Source organism: Phocoena sinus, chromosome 7 (genome assembly GCF_008692025.1).
Source record: "Phocoena sinus isolate mPhoSin1 chromosome 7, mPhoSin1.pri, whole genome shotgun sequence".
Lineage (NCBI taxonomy): Eukaryota > Metazoa > Chordata > Mammalia > Artiodactyla > Phocoenidae > Phocoena > Phocoena sinus.
This window is the reverse complement of record NC_045769.1, coordinates 4,207,522-4,220,883: the sequence shown is the minus strand read 5'-3', so window position 1 is coordinate 4,220,883 and position 13,362 is coordinate 4,207,522. Positions and strand designations below refer to the sequence as shown.

The 13,362-nt window shown below is 46.6% G+C and overlaps 1 protein-coding gene across 1 annotated transcript in view; it reads right to left on the bottom strand.

Moving 5' to 3' along the window:
• IQCA1 (IQ motif containing with AAA domain 1) overlaps positions 1 to 12,948 on the bottom strand; it is a 169,034-nt gene extending 156,086 nt beyond the window's left edge. The window contains exons 1-2 of the mRNA XM_032638432.1: positions 12,588 to 12,948; positions 3,378 to 3,702 (exon numbers count right to left, since the gene is read on the bottom strand). Coding sequence (XP_032494323.1) covers positions 3,378 to 3,702; positions 12,588 to 12,598 — 336 coding nt within the window. The 5' untranslated portion in view covers positions 12,599 to 12,948. The remainder of the gene's footprint in view (positions 1 to 3,377; positions 3,703 to 12,587) is intronic.
• Positions 12,949 to 13,362: the final 414 nt, after the last annotated feature.

Here is a 13,362-nt window from a genome sequence, read left to right as displayed (position 1 = left end):
TAGGCCTCAATTAACCAATGACGGCTTAACAAATTTTCTTTAAAGAAATATAATATTATCTGAGCTTACCTAAAATAATAATGCAAATTAGGATAGCACAGAATTGAGCTATAGAGATCTCTGAATTAAACCTAATAATTTATCATTAGCACCATTGACCATGTGTACGTGGTCACAATTAAAAAAAATAATTTGGTTTTATTTTGACCTAAGTTACCCCATTACAAAAATCATTTACAAAATTAATTTGCTTTATTAGGAAACTTGTTTTTATGCACGGATATAAACTTCTGTTCTTCATTTGTGTACAGATATTTCAAATTAGTGGAGGTCAAATGAATGTTTACCATTCCAAGGTCAATAATCAAGATTGTAGAAGTGTTATTCAAGAATATGGGTGGGCCTTTGGCCCTAGTATCTAGAAACACTGTCCTAGATACTCTATGAGAACACTCATGGCTGCCTTCTGGTAGACCAGTTGACTGGGGGGAAGCTAAGTTCTGGTCCTTGGGATCAGCTCTGCCTTTTCCCATTCTGGTGTGACTCCCCACATCTCCCCAATCCGGAGAATTCTGAATAGGCCTTCCCTTGGAAAAGCACTTTAGCATACAGGACTGTCTCTTTAGGACTTGGTGGAATAGCGCACCCAGGACTTCCAGGAAGAGGCAGCACTTTTTGAAAACCAAAACTTTCCTAGGCTAACGGAGTGTTTGGGGTGAACTAAGACTGAGCTTCTGGGTTCCAGTGGGTGAGTGTGGACAGTCGGTGGAGAATGATGACACTTTAATCTAATGTTGTGGTTTCTGTTTATTAATAACCATGTTCAAGTGTCGTGCTTTTCTAAATTTTAAGACGAAACTTTACTGACGTGGCTCTGTCTGGTCCACGTGGGACCAATAAAGTTACAGTTAGGATTTTGAAGGTGAGGAAACAGAGCACTTGAGAATGCAAGAGAGGGGAATGTAGGTATCCCTTGCTTCAGGCTTGCTGCTGCATCCCATCCGTGAGATACATACATATATATACACATATTTTTTTTTGCGGTACGCTGGCCTCTCACTGTTGTGGCCTCTCCCGTTGCGGAGCACAGGCTCCGGACGTGCAGGTTCAGCGGCCATGGCTCACGGGTCCAGCCGCTCTGTGGCATGTGGGATCTTCCCGGACCGGGGCACGAACCCGTGTTCCCTGCATCGGCAGGCGGACTCCCAACCACTGCGTCACCAGGGAAGCCCCCATCTGTGATATATTTTATGCCCATCACAGATGCCTTGGGGTTTCCATTCTCCATGGGGTGGAATCAAAGTAAATTTGTTGGAACAGAGAATCTCTCTCTTCTCTACATGTTTCTCTACGTTATGGGGACCTAAAGAAACAGTCTTCTGGCTAGTTTAGCCAAAGGGGACATTGATGGAAGGATTTGGGGCCTCTTGGAACAAGGCCAGGAACAAAGCTGGGTGTCTGTTAGCAACAGGGATGTGTCCAGGGGAGACGATGCCTTCAGGAACTTGCCATTTCCTTCTACTCCTCTTGGATCCTGCTTTGTTCTCCTCTCTCTCTGTTCTCTCGCTCTTTCTCTCTGAAGCTTCTTTCTTTGGAGCATCTGGTGAACAAAGCCTCCAACTACTTACAAGTTTGGGAGACTACAGTTCAGAACTGGAGACAGAAAGTAGTCTCTCTCTGTCCCAGTTTCAGAATCTCTCAAGGAAGGACCGGCTGGTGCAGCCACCAAGGTCTCCATCCCTGAGCCAATAAGCTATGGTCAGGGGTGGTCATGTTGTATGAATATCTGCGTGCTGGCCCAACAAAACACAGAGGAGCTGTGGGTGATAGCCACACAGGCCCAGCCACAGAGGATGCTGGGTGGTCAAGCTTTCACCCTGAAATGCAGAACTGGTCCACACAGGTATCCCCAGAGGCTAGTCCATGTGTGTCTCCCTGGCAAGGGCGCTGTTCCTGGAGCCTGTGCTGAGGCTGCGTGATGCACCCCCTAACCACCTGGAGCTCAGTGTCGTTGTACAGCTCCATCAACACCCTCCAGGGCTGGCAGAACACGTAGTTCATCGTCTCCTATCAGGAAGGCTGCCTGGATGATGTCACTCAGTCATCATCCTCCTCAATGGTCATGGCCTTCAAGAAGATGAACCAGCCAGTGCAGAGGTGCTGAGGCAGGATGAAAAGCAGGGAAAAAACTGAAGGAGCCCACCATTTAAATTTCATAAACTGCTTATTCCTTAAATTTAGGAGTATTACTTAATATTCTTGAAATTAAATTAATAAATTGAATATTACCTCATTAATTAAATTTATTATTATGACTTAATGACTATTTATGTCATGTTTGTCCTGAGTTGTTCTTGATATTTTCACACTGGGGGTGGGTAAAGTACTCCTGACCTAAAAAATCTAGTGCTTTAACCCATGCTCTTATACATGAATGCAAGAAACACGAACATTTTGTGACGATCTTCAACGTCTTCACTCATTCCTGGTATTCTCTTTAGTCCATTCTGATTCAATGCAGTAATAACGCTAGGAAAGTTTATCCCAGAGAGGGACATCCTTTTATAGAAGCCTGAATATTTTCAAAAGGAAGAAATATTAAACCCCGTGTAGAAAACTAAACGCTTTCTCTTCCTAATTTTATTTTAGGGAAACGATCTTTTCAAAATGAAGACTGAACTCATACGACTCCTCACACTGAAACGGGGTGTTCACCAGCCCCTAGAGACCCAGCCAGAAGAGATCCCGGGCCTCAGGCAGTGGTCGTAAGGGCAGCTGCAGGACAGAATGCTCCCAGGTAGGCACTGTGGTTACAGGTGCCGGCAGGGAGCGCTCAGGGCATCAGAGAGAAGGGGAGGGAGCCCTTCTTTGGTGTCGGAGGCTCAAAGACCCATTGCCATACATCTCCTGAGTCACCATTGACCCAAAGCAAAGGAGGAGATGCATCCTCCCGGGAATTTGGAACCAGCAACCAACAGGCTGATCATCGAGAAGATGACGGGAAGCAAAGGCCAGAGAGAGATTTCCTTTGGAAACAGAAGTAGGGGCATGGCTATTGGAAACTGGGAGGATGTTTGGGAAAGGCTCGTCCTACTCCATTCCAACCTACCTGGGCAGACACCATGGTGACAGGTAAGCCCACAACAGCGGTGTCCAGCAGACCCCAGGACCGTGCAAAGATATGTCTGCGCCAAAAACTGGGCAAACCCAATCCTTGTCCACGGCAGTATAGTTTCACTGAAGGGCTGTGCTTTGACTTTCAGTACAACATGCAACTAATAAATGCGACTAGAAAGTCTGCAGAGTATTGGTTACAGGCCTATGTATCTTATTTATAAGAAGAAGAAACCAATATGAAAAAAACCCTGAGTACTTACAGGAACCAACTTTAGATCCTGTAAGATATCATCAAAGTAATGAAACTCGGTTAATTCCAATTCAGCCATCTCATTCTTCAGCTCCAGGATGCGACCCATCACCCCGTCCAGGAGTTTTCGGATCAGTATGCGTTTCTGTGGATGGACCATCTGGTCATAGACGTTCTCCAGGTTTCTAAAGATCTGCACATATTTTATGTAGAAGGTGGCTAACATCTGGAAGATGAAAACGTGATTCCTTTGTGGTTCCATCATCTTCTCAGATTCTTTATCAAGCAAAGAACTGAGGGCTTCTTGGGTCTGATGCCACATCTTATTATACATTCTGAGGGACGACAGGGTCAACAATACAAGAAGAAAAAATTACTTTGCAAGGTATACATATTGGGCATCTGGTATAACAAAATGTAACACACCGTAAACGTGAGCTAAGAACACTGCACATAGTTGCAAGGCTCTTTAGACCACTTATGTCCTGTTTTGTTGTACATGTGATTTTTGGATATGACCACGGCTATTATCATCAAATAAATAGTTTAAAAAGCCTTTTGCCTAAATGATATAAAGTGATTCCTCACTATACCAGTAAAGCCAGTATTATTATACCCATTTAAAAGATGAGGAAGTTGATAACCAGAATAGTTACCTGATCTGTCCATATACATAGCTGGTGGAGTACGAATTGGAACAAATACTTTGGAAAATACCTTGTAAAGTTGAACACGGGCATAACTACGAATGAACAATTATACCCTGGAGAGACTCTTGTAAATCTGCATTAAGAATGATCACAGTAGCATTTCTTGATGAAAGCAAAGACCTGGAGATATCCCAAATGTCCATCAATGAGAGAATGGATAAATAAATTGTAGTATAGTCACCAACAGACTAACACACAGCAGTGAGAAATGAACGACTTACAGCTCTAAGCAACACCCAGGAACCTCGGAACCATAACACTGACTGTAGGAAGTAAGGTGCAGACTGTGGCTGGGGAGGCCGGCTCCCCGCTCTTGCTTGAGCCGCTCAGTGGAGGGTGCAGCCGGGAGCCCGGGGAGTGGGAGAGTGAGATGGGGATGTATCCTCTCTCGCGGCCCCCCAGTGAGTCAACAAACGATCCTCCTTCTAGCAAAGCCTTAGGGTGTTGACAGCCCTGCCACCCCCAGGACGCCACCCCATCCCTTGTTGGTTTCCCGAGATTCAGCTCACAGCTTTGTCACTGGTCCCTTTATTAGCCACCCTGCTGAGTATGCCCTCTTTTTCCTGCTGGGACTCTGACCAAAACACTCATGGCAGAGACTTTTATTTTCTTTCAAAATTTGGCTGATTTTTTGGCTCCTATTTTATATCCAAGACCCAGTTCTGAAAAGCTAACTGGAAGTTCATTGTGTCTGGGAAGGGGCTTCTTAACCAGTGGGCTTAACCGGGGGTGATGGGGTGGGTAGGATCCTGGCCATCTCCCTGGGTTGAGGGCGAAACCCGCCAATGCCTGTTTCTGTCTGTAGGGTCTTCCCAGGATGCACTGGCGAGGGCGGCTCCAACCTCCAGCCTGAGAAGCAAGCGGGTCCAGGGGGCTGCGGGTTCTCACTGCCTTCCTGCGGTCAGCCCGGCCTCCCGTTCCCACGCCCACCTGTGTCCTGCATCCTGGGTCCAGGCTGCTGCACCGGCCTCTTCCACCAGGATGGGAGCAGCTTAACACCTGCTCTCTGCTGATCTCCAACCAGTGCCCCCCACCTCTGAAAGACCTTCCCAGGGTTCTGCTGGCCTGCAGGCCACGCTCTCTACCCCACCTCTCCCCTCTCATCCAAGTCTGCTTTCCCTCCTCTTACATTTTCCTGATGTCTCTTGTCAAATGCTCAAATGTTCTCTTGGCCCTCGTGTGTTTACAGCCTTTTAAATCCCTTACTGCCATTTCGGAGGCCATTTGGAGATAAATATGCTGGTCAATCCACCTTATTTCACTGGGGATCCCTCATCTCCTTCCCGAGGTCATTCCCAGGCATTCCCTCTGGCCCTCTGCTCCACTATCTGCCCTTCCTCAAGCATGCTCCCCACTTTCCCATGGATAAGGTGTGAACATCTCACGCTGAAACTGACCACCTGCCATGTTCCATGCTGTGTGTCATCCTCGAAGCATCCCTGGGGAAGCCTCCCACCGCTCCACTGGAGTGGGAGGGAGGTGATGGCCCTCAGAGGCGGGGTCAGCATCTGAACCCGGGTCTACACGATTCTGAGCTGAAACCACGATTCAAACCACACTGCCACCTCCACCTCTCCCCAAAATAAAAGAGCCCCTGCCACCGCCCTGAGACACACAGCCAGAATGTGTGCCACGATGACAAGTAAGAAATAAGACTCTGTGTCCACTTTCCCGGGTGCTACCAAGACAGTATCTTTCCACGTGCTACTGGTCATCTGCAATTTCTCTTCCTTAAGTTGTTCATCCATTTGTTTTACCTGTTTTTATGTGGGATTGTTTTTCTGCTAAACTGTGGGGCTTCTTTATGTATTCTGAGTTTATGTGTTCCACAGCTTGCCTTCTGGCTGAAAAGCTGGTTTCCCACTACGACCCAGAATGGGCTGTGGCCCTTCCCTCTGCCTCTGACCCAGCTGGGAAGGGCGGTCCTGCCCTGGATTCCATGGGAGTCCAGCTCCAGTCCTCCTGGAGGGTCTGATCCCAGGCCTTTCAGGAGCTGAAATCCCAGAGTGCACTGCCCACCCCTGTGCCAGAACCGACTAGGCCTCCTGGTTTGGCCTGCTCACTGCCCTGGGTTTCCACTCTGCTCCTGGTGCAGAGATTTTCAACTTGGATTAAAAAAAAAACAAGTTTTTTATTTTCAATTTTAAATATTTTAGTTTTGTTTTATAATTTAATATTATACTATTAAATATATACTAATATATATAAATATATAAAATATATATAAAATAAAAAATAAAAAATATATATATAAACTAATATACTAATATTAGTATATTATAAATATAAATTTAACATATAAATAAAAATATTAAAAACAAAAGTTTTAGATAAAAAATGAAAATCCTTAAAAATATTTTTCTTTTTTTATAATTTGATTTTTGTTTTATTGATCAAAATTCCAAATTAAAAATAAATAACATTTACTAAGTAGATGTCATACACTACGTTATTTAAATATGGAAAGCCACTTAGCTATACTCTGAACACTTTTCAAAATTAAGTACTGTGTTGTCACTTTACTTTTTGTGCTAGACTCTACTGAGCTACCTCTGCTCTCTAAATAAATCCCCTTAAATTCAAAAGAAACATTTCCTTTGTTAATTCTGAGTACTTGGAATAATTTAAGAACAAAGCAACATCCTTAATTTTAGAGAAAGATAAATATGGAAATCATAGTATTAACAAAACCTCAGTTTGCTGGACTTTTGTTTAATTTCTAAACCTACTGACATGTTGGTGCTCATAAAACAAGAAAGGAACTTAAATCTGTTACTGTTTCTATACTAACTTGTATACTTTAAAAAAATTATTTTATTCAAGTATAGTTGATATACAACGTTGTATTAATTTCTGCTGTTTCTATCATTTTTATGTGCTTAGAGCAGAGATGGGAGATTTTTATCTTCCTGGCCAAAAGTGAAAAGCTTCTCTTGATGTGAAAAGTCTTTAGGGTTCTGGTGATGATGACGGGTAATAGCTCACATTTACATCATATCAGTCACTGTTCTAAGTACTTTACATATATTAACTCATGTGATTCTCAAAACCCTATGAGGTGGGTATTATTATTACTCCAGTTTACTGATGAGGAAACCAAGGCACAGAGAAGTTACTGCCCGAAGTTGTGTGATTTGAACACAGGATTTGCACCCAGGCAGCCAGGCTCCAGAGTACAGGCTCTGAACCTTTATTGCCTCCAGTTTGTCAGGACAAATCCCGGGGCAGAGGAGCGCTGGACACCACAAGGAAACCAAGATTTATAGCTAAAAACGAAACTCTTCCTCCCTCCCAGCACCCCACTGAGGCTGGATACTAAATATTGCCCCTGGCACTCCATCCCTCGGTTCAAGTACCAGATTCTCCAAACTTGGCAATATTTAAAAAATACTGCTAGTGAAAGAGCACTCTGATAGACAACTTCATTATAACAGAGAAAAGTTACTACCAAAAGTTAGAATTCCAGGGCTTCCCTGGTGGCGCAGTGGTTGAGTCCGCCTGCCGATGCAGGGGACACCGGTTCGTGCCCCGGTCCGGGAGGATCCCACATGCCGCGGAGCGGCTGGGCCTGTGAGCCATGGCCACTGAGCCTGCGCGTCCGGAGCCTGTGCTCCGCAACGGGAGAAACCACAGCAGTGAGAGGCCCGCGTACGGCAAAAAAAAAAAAAAAAAAGTTAGAATTCTACTTAGCCCAGGACCTCTCACTCGTTGCATGATAAATGGGTACAAAGAGGCTGAGCAGATTCTTAGTTTACCAAAGCCCAGACTTCCAGCATCTGAGAGGGGGCCAGGGACCCAAGGCGTTCACTGACCTGACAGGTGACGCAGGCCCCACGTGCCACGAGGCTCGACACATGTTCCCATAAAACAGAAAATCCACTCGTTCTGTAGAATAAATAGGGCTCAGGGCCTAGACGTGGCAGGAGGACATTACAGAAGAAAATTACAGGCTAACTTTGTTTGGAACTGGGATCTGAAATTCCACTCAGCAAACAAAACACAGCGCCAGATCAAAAGCATCGTTCCCTCTGACCAAGGAGGGGGTCACCCGGGAAATTCACAAGAGTCAGGAAAGCTGGACGAAATACCGCACAGGACAGTAAAAACTGTGGATTGTTTTCACAGATGCCAAGAAGATGCTCAATAAATTTAATTTATGGCATATGCCTGATTAAGAAGACTGTCCACACACCCCAAAGAGGCTGATGATGACAATCTCTTCAAAATGCTGAAAACCAGAGACCATAAATATTTTCAGTAGAGAAACACCAGAAAGCTAAAAAATACAAGTACAAAAAGGATGAAACAGATGGAAAAGGGATCAATACAAAAGATTTTAAAAAACTGCTTGTAAATGACACCATTGCAAAATCCAAGGAAATCAGTAAGAAGTCAATTAATACAGCAGAGTTGCAAGACATAGATAAAAGCCCCAAAAACTAAATGCAGAGAAAAAATACGAAAAACAAAACCCCATTCGCAGTGCTGATCAAGAACATTAAACATTCAAGAATACATATGGCTAGAGCCACACAAGACGTAGCTGAAGAAAATTCTGGAATGCTAGCTGCAGAGGACTGGAACAGGCAGAAGGTGGTCTCTGTTCCTGCCTGGAGAGACCAGATAGAAAGAAAGCAGATTCTTGAGACTGACAGGCAGATTTAATATGACCAAGAATCTGGTAATAATATCCAGGAGACTCTGGAAATAAATCTAGTCATAATTTCTATATGTAGGGGTGGAGCTGATAATAAAAGATAAAGGGTATTTATCAGACTTCAAAGCATTTAACGCACCAGCAAGCATTAAGGTGTGTTACGCCACCCATGGAGGCTGCTTCCATAGGGTGCAGGGGGGGGACTTGAATCCCATAAAGACCCACACCAATCATTAGCAAGGGATCTTGGGTAAAAGAGGCTTCCACCAGGGGCAACAAAAGCCAAATTAATGGATGGGACACACCTAGAATTTAAGACTTTGCTTTGGGGCAGATCCAGCCTGGGGAAGCCTTGTTGCCCTAGTGCAGTGCACTCCCGGGCTTCTACCCAGGGTCAAAGAGGCAGGAATCCCTCCAGAGCCAGGGCAGAGCTGACTCCTAACTGGAACCTTTGGCCAAAGACCATCCTGGGGGCTTGATCCTTCCAAGTCCTGACATTTGGGCTGCAGCCTCTTTCTTCCTCCCCTGCTGTCTTTTGGGGGACCCTTGTTGGACAGACCAGGCAAGGTTGTTGGTTGATGGGGAGATATTAAGTAGCTGTGTGAGCACGCAACCCTGCATTTGCTACCCTCTCCCCTGGAGACTGGCTCCAGCTTTCCAGTTTCCCCGCTGCCTTGCTGCCCCTCCACGTGTGTCTACTGGTTACAACCCTATCGCTCCCTGGACCCCCAGCCAGTGCAGCCTCCACGTCGTCTCTCGAAGCCTCAGTCCAGCCTGAGCCCCACCCTGCCTCAAAGCCAAGGTCTCAGCATCTTCTTCTGAGCCAGTGCCCACGAAGATGATCTGAGACGCGGAACGCGGCAAAGATGATGTTTTGACAGGACCGTTATGGAGATGTGACTCACGTACCACAGACTCGCCCTCTTACAGTGCACAGTTCAGTGGGTTTTTTTTTCTAGCATATTCACAGAGTTGCGCGACCTTCACCTTTCTCTGATTTCAGTACATTTTCATCACTCTAAAGAGAAACCCTACGCCCGCTAGCAGCCACTCCCTATTTGCCCTTATCCGCCTTCCTCCCAGCCCCTGGCAACCCACTCATCTAATTTGTCTCTACTTATTTGCCTATTCTGGACATTTCACATAAGCGGAATCATATAACAGGTGGCCCTTTGTGACTGGAACCTTTCACTCAGTATAACTTTTCCAAAGCCCACTGTGTTGTGGTGTGTATCACTATCTCATTTCTTTTTACTGCCTAATAATGTTTCATTGCATGTATATACCACATGTTGTTTATCTGCTCATCAGTAAATGGACACATGGGGTGTTTCTGCCTTTGGGCTCTCGTAAATGATGCTGCTATGAGCATTCCAATACGCGTTTCTGTGTGGACCTATGTTTTTATTTCTCTGGGGTATGGCAAGGTGGTTTGTAAAGCTATAAGTACTCCAAGCTTAAAATCAGAACCCGTCTCTTGAGGTAGTCGGTCTCAGGAGGGTCACTTAACCTTGTACCTTCACTTCCTCAAGTGACAAACCTGGATAATGACACCTACCCTGGACACCCCACAGGATTACTGATGAATGGGATAACAGACGTTAAAGTGTTCTTGAAATTTTAAATGTGCCTTGTAAAGAGAAGGTAGTATTTTATCCATGAGACCACTTAGAATTTTTTTAAAGTACGTGATTGGTTTCAGACTTCAGCACATGACCTAGAAATGTTACAGATATTGAAGTTAGAAGGACTGTGGGCGCAGAAGACTGAATATGACAGTTGAAAAAGACCAGATTGTTATTTCTACAGCTTGGCAGTTTTCCTATAACTGGGGGATGGAGGGTTGATGCATAGGTGGGCGGAGGGGGAAAAAAAGACTTAAATATTCAGACATAAACATGTACTTTGATACAAAATCTTGCAAAATGGGAATTCTCAAGTTATTTTATATATGATAAACCTTCAGATTCTTCCAATACTATCTAGGTGTTTGCACTGTTTCTGGAATACTCCTTGGCATTCTTGCTCTAAGGGAGGCCTGGCTCTCCCCTCAGAACACAGCCTCTCCTGCAGCCCTCCCTCCGTCCCAGAGCCCTCGGACCATAGCACGGAGTGGGGCCAGATCCTGGCTCCTAAGCCCACCTCCAGGCCATTCTCCCTCCCACCCCCGACGCTCCCTGCTTTGCAACCTCATTTCATCAGAGGGTATCACCCTCAGCCCCTCAGCATCACCACCATCTCCCATCTACATCATCTTTCCAGGCCCCACCAGGACATCTACCCACCGAACAGCACCTTTATCAAACAGCCTCTACCCTGCCTCATCTTCCCGCCATAAACCACCTGTGTCTGCTGGGGCCCGTGCCCCCACTAGCAAGGATGTCACCCCACTTCTCCTTCCTCCTCCCATGTTATCCCGCTTCCGTTATACTGGCCATTCCCTTCAGCACACAAATAGGCTATTGTCTCCTATCTTAAAAATTCTTTCTCTCAACCCCATTTCCCTTGCCACCAGCTACAGCGAAATGCCTTTAAAAAGCCAGTGCTGTGCTGCCTATGATTTCTCTCCTCTTCCTCTCTCCTACATTCATTCTAGTCCACATTTCCACTCCATCACCCCCTGAAGGTCAAGGTCACCGCTGGACTCCACACTGCTAAATCCATGGTCAATTCTCAGCTCTCATCTGGCTTGTCTTGCAGCATTTGACAGAGTCTGTTACTCCCTCCTCCAAGAAACTCTACTTTTTCTCCTGGCTTACAAGGCACCACAATCTTGTTTCCTTCTCAATGATCACTCCTTTGGTTCCTTTGCTGGTCTCTCCTCTTCCATCTCTTGCCATTGGATGACCAAGTCTTAGTCCTTGGACCTGTTCTCTCTTCTGTCTACACTCATCCCATGTCTCGTAAAGACCATCTATGCCAACAGCTGTCGAATTTATATTTCATACACAGCCCTCTCATCTGAATTCAAGTCAACTGTCTACTTGTATCCACTTGATGTCCAACAGGCACTTCAAACTCAACACGTCCAGAACTGAACTCCTGATCTTCCCCACCCGCAAAGCCTGGCAAGCCCTTAGCCTCGCTGCTCTTACTTCCTGGCCTGGAAAACAGGGTTACTGAGAGCTGGAATGCAGGTTGGAGCTGCAGTGCCTGGTTGACACTATGTCCTTGCTGTGTATGAACTACTTAGCTTCTTTGTGCCTAAGTCCTCATCTGTAAAACGGAAATAATATTAACGACTCTTACATTACAGGGGAGTCATGAGTTATTACGTTCAAGCACTCAGAACTGGGCCTGCAGAGTCAGCACTCTAATAGATGTTTGAGACCATTATGAAATAACTGCTGGGCTGGTGCTGTGTAAACGGCACAGTGCTGGGTCAATACTCCTCGGTGCCACTGCCACCTGACTGGCGTTTCTTGGTGAAAAGCAACGTGGTACAATAAAGCTTCCTCAAGATCTTTCTTAAATATCGGGACCTGGGTGTTTTCGCAAAGCACTGTATGTTACTGGGTTAGATTAACAAAAAAGCAGGCAATGCTTTTTTGAGGAAGCATAGACACTGCTTCCTCAAAAATACATCCACAAGAGCTTAGCGGGCATAAGCATTGGGCCTGGAGGAGCTCATCTCAATGTGGGGCAGGGATAGCACAAGGGGAGTTGGCAGGGCTAAGTGTATGGCATTCCCTGTCCACAGAAGCTGATGCTCTCTGCTGAGGTGTATCTTTACTGGCTAAAACTGCAAAAAGAAGAGGTGGGGGAGGAAAGAAACGGAAAAGAAGCACAGCAGGCTATCTTTTTGTCTGGAGAAGCCCACCCCATGGCTATGGCCGGGCGGCCCATCACTTACGCGTTCGACATGCTGGCTACTTTCCCTCTTTCCCTCGCCCGCTGGGAAGCTCTTCTGTTGTCCTCTGAAGGGGGGCTGGCTGCAGGGGTCGGGACACAGCCAGAGGGCGTTGGGGTAAGCTCCTTCTGGACCGAGGGACTGGGGTTGGGGATATCTTTTCACTTCGGGAAGGGAAAGGCGATGGGAAGGGAAAGGCGATAGGCAGGGATGAGAGCAGCCGCCGAGAGGGGGATTCGAGCCTTCCCGTCTAGACCCCCAGGCTCCGGAACCTTACTGTGGCCCGGCAGTGAGAAGGCGCGAGGCGGAACCTAGCTACGGACGCTACGCCTGAGCAGCGCGGGTCCGCTCCGCCGGCGCGCTCCCGCCCCCTTCGCGCTAGGCGCCTGCGCCGCCTCCTGCTGTTCCCCTGGCAACCGCGCCGAACGCCGAAGGCAGGCAATCCTCGCAGGAACCACGCGTAGTACCCGCCTCCCGGAGGACCCGCCCAGCGTTCCGCGGGATTGGCCCCGGGTCCTGTCCACCCGCTCGTTGTCCTCCTCGCCGTTGTTCCGCTTTCCCGTTTGCCCCTTTTCATCCACCTTCAGATATGTAGCCTTGGGCGAGGTCCTTAATGATGGTAGCCCCAGTCTTCCCATCTGTAAAGTGGGGTAACAGTCATTCGTTCCTTCGAAACCTTACTGGGTATCTACTCTGGGCTAGCGCAGACTCAGGTTCTGGGGGTGCAGGGCAGACGCAGATGCTGCCCTTCTGAGGCTAAATGAAAATGAAATACGGC